Below are 10,899 nucleotides of genomic sequence, written 5' to 3'. Positions count from 1 at the left end.
TATCCAAGATGTATTCTTTGTGTTCTGTAACCTTTTATCTGTAGTCTTTGGATCACATTTTTATAGCACATTCTCTTTAATTACCTGTTAGACTTTTCATCCATTTTCATTGAAATCCATCCTTTGAAATTTGTTCCTAGAGAATTACGACTTTTAGAAAAATTTTAAGTACTATTTAGGTTTCTACATTTAGATTTATACATCTAATGGTTCTTTCAACTGCGTTTACAGAATAGCCCTAATAAGTGGCATTCTCCTAAAGATGTGTGGGTGTCAGTTTTACAAGCTTTATTTCCAGATGGGCAGGTACCAAAATATAGTCTTCCTGTAATTTCTTTTTAGATTTAATATTTGTTTTTACTTTATGTATGTGTTTTGCCTACATTCACATATGAGCACCCTGTGAATGCCTGCTGTCTGAGTAGGCCAGGTTATACTGAGGGACATGAGTGTACTTAAGCTGATTCAGTTTTGACATATTGACATGGCATATAACCCTCCAATTGGGGACAACAGTAAATATTTTATTTATGTACAAGTACATGGGAAATCAATTTCCATTCAACTTTTTAAAAAATTGTTACAAATAAAAAAATTTGTTAAATACATTCATTCTTTGCACACAAAATACATTCTTTACACTTTTACTCTCATTATGAATTACTTTTTAATAATAAAAACTTAAACTACAACAGTCAGCAGGTTTGGCAATTTGATGATCTATTTTCCAAGAAGGAAGATGCAAATGTTGAGATTGTTAATACATAGGAAACATGCCTTTAAAATGCTCCTTCATTGATTGAAAGATCCTACAAGGTTTAATGAATGCCCTCTCCAGAGTGATTGGTAACTGTCATAAAGGAATGTAAAACACTTTGAAATTCTCAGTGATGACAATGTAATTTCTACGAAGACTGAAGGAGTCCTCATGAAACTGATAACCATATCAAAATGACATCTTCACAGAAAGATTCTTATGGATATACCTGACAGCTAGGCATTATTCTGGAGTCCAATTGACCAATTTAACCAAGATCATAAGTTTCATTCTCCGAGGAGGACTTTAAAAGGTTCTAATTAAATTAATACAAATTACTTGATTTGTTTTGAGATGTGAAAAAAACCATATGACCACATACAAAAATTACATAAATGTTCTAGCAGCATTACTTATACTAGCCAGAAAGTAGAAACAATCTAAATGTCCAAAAGTTGATTAATTCACAAATAAATTCACACACACACACTCATACACACACGATGGAATATTACTTAGCCATAAAAAGAACTTACTGACTCATGCTACAATACAGATGAGCCTTGAAAATCTTAACAGAAGCCAGGCACAAAAGGCCACACATTGTATGATTATATTTATATGGAAGAGAGATCCATAGATAGAAAGCAGACGGACTGTTGCCAGATGCTGACAAGGGAGGAGGTTTGGCTACTAATAGATACAGAGCCTTTTGGAATTACATATTCTCAAGTTAGATAGTAGTGACAATGTAGAATATAGTGAGTACACTAAAAACACTGAGTTTTCAAAATAGTGAGTTACTGTGTGTGAATTATCTGAATTTTTAAAAGATATAATTTTACTTTAAAAAAAATTTTTTTTGAGTTCCTAGTTCCTCTTTGACCCCTTTTGAAATTGGACTGGATTTTTTATAAATCACTTTTCTATACAATGTTTTTAACTAATTGTATTCAGGTTACCAATGGCTTATATTTATTTCTAATGACCTTTCTGTTAAGCAAACTTAATACAAAATATATATTGTACTGTTAATATCTGCATATCGACATTTAAACCAAGAACTATGCTTACAGTAAAGTAGATTATTAGGGTTTATATAGTGATATATATGTATATATATGTGTGGAGTTTACAGAGAGCCTATGCATAAAACCAGTAGCCATATATTGAGAATTAAGTTCATTAAAAATCCACTGGTCAACCTGTTTGTTGAAACTGTATATTTAAAATATTCCTGGTTTAATAGAGAGATGAGAAAATGATGAAAATCAAGGATTTTCTAAGTTTTCACAAAGCAACTTCTGTAACTATTTTAACTAGCTGCTGAGATCTCCAGAATTAAATATTTTATTTCACGTCTATGCTAAAAGTCATGCATTTAATGTGTGTGCAATAATATACAGGGCATACTTTTTTCAAATTTTAATTCTTTATTAATTGAAATTTTAGCAGAATTTTTTTTCTTTTCTGAAAACAGCAGTTTTACGCATGCATTAGTTAAGACAGATTTGTGCATCTTGTTTACACACCATCAAAGGAGCTCTAACCATCTGGTATGTCTAGGCGGACACTCCCAATGAGTAGAAGTTAGAAGCCAGCATTCTAATCATTTGAAATGTTTTATACCAGGGGCCTGAAGGTCCCAATTAGCCCTAAAAGGATAAAATTACTGTAAAAGTATTCATTTAGTAAATCAACTGACATTCATTGTCAAATAGACTACAGTAAAGTTCCTCTAACATTCTGTAATTGTATAGAAGATGAGAATATTTATTCCTAATGATTACATTCCAGAAGCAGTATGCTTAGCAGCTGTTTTTCAGAGGGCGTTACCAAGTTTATTATTATTATTTAATCCAGGCATAACTGTATAATCTTAAACAAAAGCTATGTGCCATTCATCAACTAGTGAGTTATTCTAACCAAACAGATTCTTTTCATATGAACTTTTGCTCTATTAGGACAATAGAGCAAAACTCTATTGCTCTGTTAGTGCCCCAATTTTTATTTCAAAATGTAGCACACACATAAAAAGGAGAATCAAAATATTTTAGAGTATTCGTAATACATTCATCAAATAATGTAGTATATGGAATTAAATTCTAAAAGAAGATCACATAACTGGGATTTATGCTATCATCTTTACCTACAGATGGAAAGAAGAGCCACACAGCTAGAATTAGTCTTACTTGGATATCCATTATACATTATTAGTAAAGGGAGAAATGCATGGGTAATTGAAGAGCTAATCAACAGTGTGATTATCTAAATCTGATCGCAGAAAGAAACTAAGAGTTAACCTACAACTATCCTGATGTTCACCAAGAAGATAAACATAACCACCTTAACATGCTTTTATGACTTAATTTTCAGAGAGTAGACAAAGGGCAATAATAGACAGCAAATGTGACCCCTTACAGGGAACAACCAAGCCATTTTCTTCCCAAGGAGAATGAGATCAACAAGAGGTTTGCATTGCATGTGAGGTATTTCAGTTCTAAGAGAAAGTTTCCTGATAATAAGGAGTTTACAACCCTGGAATCATCTATTGAAACAGAATGTCTCTCAAGATGCATGGAAAGAAATGGGTGACTTGACATCTGAAAGCAAAGCCAATCAGACACTCCCTTTTAAGGAACCCTTGTAGAAATGAAATTCTTTTCTTTGAAACAGACTGACCCAAATCATTTCTTAAAATTTGGATATGGAGTGTCCCTATAGTTGCCCTAGCTCCCACCTCAGCTTCCCAGATACATGGGACTAAAGTCATCTATGTTACTGCTCCTACTTCCAAAGTCTATTTGTGTGTGTGTGTGTGTGGTATTTTTCAAGACAGGGTTTCTCTGTGTGTGGTCATGTCCTGGAAATTGTTCTGTGTACCAGGTTGGCCTCAAACTCATATTGATCTGCCTGCCTCTGTCTCCCAAGTGCTGGGATTAAAGGTGCATGCCACTACTGCCTGGACCCCAAAGTCCATTCTTAACTAGGGAGAGTTAAAAAAAAAAAAAAACAACCCTAATATTTGAGTGCTTTCTATTTGCTGAGCAATATATATTTCAGTTTATATCACCTAATTTTCAGCAAACTCCTAACAGGTTCATCTCAAAGATAAGAAAACTGCTCAAACTCTGCCTAAAGCCCCAACTAACATTTATATTGTAGGACTGCACATGGGTAACCTCATGCTCCACTTTTAAACTTCTTATGTTGTTCTCTGAAGTATCAGTCACAATGACCAAGAATTTCATCAGAATATGGTTCAGCATCTGCCATTCTGCTTTTAATCATTGGGGGAAAAAACTCATACACCTGATGAGGTCAATGAAGAACTGGCAACTAGTCTTTGTATTCCAATTTCTTATTCCAAGGGAACCAGAGAAACTCCCACCCAAATTCAAGTATGTTTTTTTCCGTACTGATTCAAGAGCAATGATTTCCTTTTCTAAAAACTAAACAAGAGCCACCTGTCAGACTGGAAAGGGTGCAAACAATTTTACAAATGGAACTATTTGTAAATAATTAGAAAAAAATGCTTTTAGTTCTTTTGTTTTCAAGTTAAAGACCTGTTTTGTACTTTGAGCATGTACTTTACATTATACAGGAAACAGATTGACCTTACCCCTTTTAAACTCACTTTCTCCAGAATCAAGGAAATCCACCAAGTGTCATTTGAGACTTCCTAAGCAGATTTTAAGGATGGCTTTCTGCCACTGGCCCTCTCATGGAACACTATGGGGTGATCTTTAATAGACGATTCTCCTATGCTAAACCACTTCTAACATACTGAGGAGAACACATTGCTTATTAGGTCAAATGAGATAAATAATTGGCATGATTTCATATTGCCTCTGCTAAAATGATACCTCTTCTGTTTTTAACTCAGAAGCCAGTTGGATTTTAATAGGAACTGACAAGACATTTATTTCTAGTTTAAGTCTTAATAGCAGGTCAGTCTCTTGGTCTAAGAACATGTAGCCAGCATTTTCCCTAGAGTAGTGCATTTGTGACAGAACAAATAGCCTTTTTTCAAAAAAAGTCATTAACTATTGGTCAACATATATTTAATTGCATGTAAGAAAAGACACTGCAATTTAGGATTTTGAATTAATAAAGTATCTGGGCCAATCCTCAACATTGTAGGTCATCTCCACATTTTCTTTGCACAGTTTGTATCTACCCTTTGCTTGACAAAAAGGCAGCTATTACAAGAGGACTCCAATGTTTTGCAAAAATTCTCCCCTGACACAGCATAATCAGTGTCTCTGTGGCTTCAGTGTGGTGGGTTTCATTCTATCTCTCTGAAGTATCTTTTAATTATATTTCTCTCTCTGCCACGCCCCACAAAAATTCAAATAATCTTCAACTATCTTGTGTTATATTCACTTACACCACTAGTTATCCCTTTGTTTTTAGTTTCAAAGAGGGGATCACCAAGATAGCCATAGGCTCATATCTATAGTCCCAGTGAGACTGAGGCAGAAGAATTAACATGGGTTCAAAGGCAGCCTGAACTACATTGTGATTTCTATGTTAGCCTGACTGAGATCTGGTCTTACAAAAAAAAAAAAAAAGGCCTACCAGAAATAATTATAACATGAAAATCCTTTGATTTAGGAAGGAGATGAAGTACCATCTATATTACTCAATATTAAAAGCTGACCTGAAAGGATAATATTGTAAGCCAATATTGCCTGTGTTGTAAGGGAAAGGCAACTTTCCTTTCAAACATAGATAAACTTGTGCCACAGGAACTTGTGCCCAGAAGAAAATACATTTTCATTTATTGTTTAAAAATAATTGCTTATGTGGAATACATTTTGTCAGAAGGCTGAGATGTGAAACACGCCTGTCAAGACTGTGGTTGAAGGAAAAAAGTAAACCCTTGCAGTTAAAAATTCTTTAAAAAAAAAAAAAGCATGCAAACCCACAGCTTCTTTTAAAAGCTAACAGGAAAGTGATCCCTAATAAGTATATATATGGCCATGAGATGCATAGCATTCTGTAGGACTGAGACTTAGAAACTTTCCCTATCTTTAAGGCCACTGGTATTGATACATGGGAGAAAAACAAGTTCAAAATGATTTGCAACTGTTACTTTTTTTTTTTTCCCAGAATTAGTCTAACTTAAGTTGATAATGTGAGATAGCTTAAAGAGGAGACTGGCAAATCTTTGATCTAACCCTGGGAGTCACTAGGCTCCTTCCAAGGTGCACTTTTATGAACAGAAGATAAAGACTCTGCTTCCTCCCTCTCCATCGAGCCTCACTGCTTTGAGTCAAACATCTTGTTTTGGTCAGTGGTTTCTTAACAATTTCAAAATCAGAACTTGACATACTGTCTCGGGCTAATAAATTTCAGTTTCATTTTTAGTTACTGTCTTTCCCCTTAGGGAAAGATGCTGACATAAAATGACTAAAATATGGAGGGGAGGATGAAAGCCAGAAAAAGCCGATGATGTAACCTTACAGGTCGATGCAAAAGATAATTGGCTCTATATAATTAAATAATAATGTAATGCAACAGATCTAATAAAAGAAAACAAAGAAACACAGCTTTGTGTAGGAAAAGGAGAAACCCGCTAAGTTTCTTTGAGGACACAGTCTATACAAACCCATACCAGAATATTACATGATTCCATAGACCTTTTCCAAGCATGACTCTATAACCTGAACATGTGTTTTCAATGGAAACTACAAAATATTGCCACATATTTGATAATTTTATTAAACAAAAAAAACCCCAATCATTGGAAATGGAAGAAGAGATGGTCTTGTCAGGATGAGACAAACTACATTACATAAACCAAATCTTGGGTTTTTCACCATTAAATAGTTTTATGTAAAAGGGACTTATCTGAGCAAAAATTGCCCCAACAATGAGAATTATTAGGCAAAATAAAATTTATGTTCTGTCCTAGATTAAAATTATTCTTTCTGAAGGACCAGTTTAATGATTTCCATTTTGAAATAACAAACAAGCCAGACACAGTGGTGCACACCTTTAGTCCCAGCACTCAGGAAGGCAGAGGCAGGTGGATCACTGTGAGTTGGTGGCCAGCCTGGTCTACAAAGTCAGGAAAGCCAAGGCTACACAGAGAAACCCTGTCTCAAAAAACCAAACAAACAAATATCTTGGCACTGAATCATTTATTCGACTGGTATTTATTGCACCTACAATATTGTAAAGGATTGTTCTCAAACTTGAGATACATCACTGAATATCCAAAATGCCTGATCTTAAATTCATGGAACTGTGGAACATAAGGGCCCAGCTTCTGATGGGGCCACACTAAATGGTCAAGCGTTGGTGACTGATTCACTAAAAGATATGGAGGCCCAGGGGGACAGAGACCTGAAGTAGGGCTCTTGAAGCTCCTTCTGAACCTGAAGGGGCAGATGGGATGCCATAATCCCTAAGCAATGCAAATAACATAACAATAATGTGACCCCAAAAGCTGTTATTCTGGAGCTAAATTAGTCCAATCTAACAAAGCCCTTGAAGTTCACAACACATAATTTTTAAAATACTGCTGTGAGACAAGGCTGAGTCATCATATGCTGAGATCAGAATTTTGCAGTAAAGAAAATTAATAAATCTAAATTTAGGAAAATTCACAGTAAAAAGATAAATTCTTCTGTAACCTTGATTAGTTTATCTTCTGATGCCTTTAGTTGCTGACTTAATAAAGAAGTAAAGGTAACTAATTATGCATGATTTTTATTTTCATTAAAGTGATTTCTTCCTGTATAAAGGAAAAGCAGCCCAAACTTTTAGGAAGCCTTTCTCTTTCCTATAGAATTAAGAAAAGCATAGTGACCCAGTCACAATACCAATGACTGGAAATAATACATGTGAAAGAGATTGGACATTACAGAATCTACTAGAAATGTGTTATCAATATCCTGCTGTGTTGACTCACTGCTTTACAATTCAGTAGCTTTCCAAGAGTGACATGTCAGGTCCAAGATTATCGCCATCAATACCAACAGTGGAATTACACGTCATATCCTCATTCAATGATTCATCACTCAGTTATGCTATACAGCAAGCTACAGAATCACCTAACAACATCAACAGCATACAGATTTAATTTACTGTCGCAATTTGCTCTGATGACAGTGAACAAATTGGAAGGTATCAAAGCATGGTACTGAAGAAACAGGAACTCATTAAGCAGCATGTCTTCCAATTTGAGTCCTGTTTTATAATTGGCTAAGTAAAGGCATATATACCTCCATTTGAATTGGAGATTTCCAGTAACACATGCATACCAGCATGGGAAGGAAAGAGAAAAAGGAGTAGGAAAAAGAAAGCTATACAGAGATACCAGGGAAAAAAAGGTAAAGGGAAAAGAATGTATGGTCATGAATCTGAGGTCAACATTAATATAATACATGACAACTCAGCCTGCTTCCTGAGCAGGACTTTCCTAAGTTCACTGAAGATACAAAAATGGTTTGTGAGACTTTTCATCTGTTGCTGTTCTCACTTTATTATACTAAAAATGTCTACAAAATTCTAAACCTTGGTCTACCCAAGAATAGTTCCAGAAAAGAAAAGGTGTGACCTGTTACAGAGGACTGTGCTGTCTGGAACCTGGCTCTTGCAGTCAGTCCATATTCCACAGTATTTTGGTCATGTCTGCTCTGATTTCTCATGCTACTCAAAATGTCTTACAACTAATGTTCTTCATTAGAATGTCATCATCCACTTGGATTTTTCCCTATTTTTTTTTTTTTTAGACTTTGATTTACTTAAAGGGCAGGAAAACTATGAAAGAATAAAAGAAAGTTAAGAAATTTCAAGGAGAATATGAAAGAAAAAGGATTCTCATGTCCAAACCAATCCTAGAAAAGGTGGTAATGAGACTCTGAAAAAGTGCTCGCTTCAGCAGCACATATACTAAAATTGGAACGAGACTCTGAAAAAGACTGTTGATTCATGGATTTCCCCCATTTTATTTCTAGGTAATATATCTAAGGGTATCAATGTACTAAAATGTTTGGTCTGTGAAATAGCATACTCATTAGCACCAAAGAGTCATGGAGCTTGTATATATTATTAAACAATAATTTTTACTGTTGGTCATGAGAAGAGTTTCCATTTTTACATCCCAAAGGTTTTGAAAGTGCTTGTGGACAAAAGAAATAACACTTTTCAAAATCTCCATGGAGTCATCAGTAAGTACTACAGAGACAGTACTTGGCCTTTCCAGTTTTGGTTTACCTGGTAGACAAGAAAACCATGGCACCAGATTACCACTGAAGCCTAAAAAACAACCCCACGTGCACCCGCTGACACGCAGGAGAGATTCCTACAGCATATGATCCCCTGCACTGTGTTCAGGAATGCATTTTTACTTGCTTTTTTAAAAACAAAAGCAACATGCTCTGCAGATCATGGAGCGCTTAGTGCAATTTTCTCCTTGCTCCAATGCCAGATTGCAAAAGGGTAAAACCATTATGTGTTCTGCTAATGCTGGCCTGCAGGCAAGGCCCTTGGCCTGCATGCTTTGTAAGCTCTGGAGCCTACAGGAGTCAGAAGGTCCAAGAGCGGGAGCCATAGTCATTGCCAGATTCCCTAGCAACATACGGCCCACCAAGGCAACTACTGATTCCCTTTGATTCTCTTTGCCTCTCAGCCTTTAGTTGAAATTACAACAAGTCAAATAGCTGATGCTCTTCCCCTCTCCGGGTAAGGGTGAAGATACATTGTTCACCAGTGTGTTCTGTCTTGCTTCACTGATGAGTCGGCATGCTAAGTCAAGGAAGAGTTTCTCCACATTATCAGATTCCTTGGCTGAAGTCTCCAGGTAATACATGTCCTGAGCCTCAGAAAATTCTTCTGCTCTCTGCTGGGAGACCTCTCTCCTTTCAGCCAGGTCAATCTTGTTGCCTGTAATGATGGCAAATCAAAAAAAGTATTATCACTTGACTTTGTTTCATCTGGGAAGCATCACGATTTGATTCCAGACCTGAAGTGGATGGACAGATTAAACAGATGAGCAAGTAAAGCAAAGCAAATATGACCGTGATTGCAGGAATGTTTACTTTAAAATACCAGTGCCATCTGCAACGGCAAAGACTGGAAACAACCCAAATTCCTTGCATAAAGTACAATACATGCACACTAGTATTCAACCCAGTAAAGAAAAAAACAGTGAGGAATATTCTATACAGTGCCATGAATTGAGAAGTATAATCTACAACTGCCTAAACGGAAAACATAAAAATTCCACTTTTGGCTTATTCTTTAAGAAAATAATAAACCAAGGCTGTAATTTTAAAGACAATAGTCACCCAGAAAGAGAAAAGTAGAGAACATACGGGCAGAAGCCAGACGTCTCTGGGCATATTCTGCTTTACTGTTTTGACTTTAGAAGTTCATGTTTTATATAACAACACAATTATGTAATTAAAACAAAATTTAAATTTAAAAAGTAACTATAAATATTAGTTTGTCATAGTGGCATAAGTATGACAACTATTTCAAGTGAATTTAAATCATCATGATTTAAATTCTGCATCCTTAGGTGTGTACACTAAGGACAAAAGGCCCTTTAAGGACAAAGTCTTGAACTCATTCACTGGTCAATGGTAGAGCTGGTATTGGGATTCTGAGGCTGCTATGTGTGTATTGAAGGATAAAGTAATTGTGTTGATGTCCCTTGGAACTGAGATATGAGAAAGTGAAATATGAGTATGAGATTAGGTAAATTTTTGACAGCTTTAAAATATTAATCTAAGTATCTGTCCAATTAACTCGGGGTGTATTTTACCTTTTAAAAGTTTTCTCCTTTTTCCAGGTAGGCTGACATCCATTACTGGTGGGAGTACAAACTTGTTACACGCTATAGTATTCAGTGTGGTGGTTCTTCGATGGGAATTGATCTACTTCAAGGCTAGCTCTATAGACTCTTGTGCAAGACACTTTATCCTACCACAGAGATACTTGCTCAACCATGTTCATTGCTGTTCTAGTCAAAATAACCAGAAACTGAAAACAACCCAAATGGCCTCAACCAAAGAATAGATAAAGAAAATATGGTATATTTACACAATGGAGTATTATTTAGCCATTAAAACAAAATGAAATTTTAAAAATTGCAGGTAAATGCCTGGCACTTCAAAAAAAAAAAA

At 35.5% G+C, this 10,899-nt stretch overlaps 1 protein-coding gene across 3 annotated transcripts in view; it reads right to left on the bottom strand.

The window, feature by feature from the left end:
- Positions 1-503: 503 nt before the first annotated feature.
- Rab30 (RAB30, member RAS oncogene family) overlaps positions 504-10,899 on the bottom strand; it is a 94,375-nt gene continuing 83,979 nt past the window's right edge. For all 3 annotated transcript variants that reach the window (XM_060367587.1, XM_060367588.1, XM_021658069.2), the window contains one exon: positions 504-9,655. In XM_060367587.1, coding sequence (XP_060223570.1) covers positions 9,405-9,655 — 251 coding nt within the window. In that variant the 3' untranslated portion in view covers positions 504-9,404. The remainder of the gene's footprint in view (positions 9,656-10,899) is intronic.

Source organism: Meriones unguiculatus, chromosome 14 (genome assembly GCF_030254825.1).
Source record: "Meriones unguiculatus strain TT.TT164.6M chromosome 14, Bangor_MerUng_6.1, whole genome shotgun sequence".
Classification (NCBI taxonomy): Eukaryota; Metazoa; Chordata; class Mammalia; order Rodentia; family Muridae; genus Meriones; species Meriones unguiculatus.
This window is presented reverse-complemented; position numbering and strand designations above follow the sequence as displayed.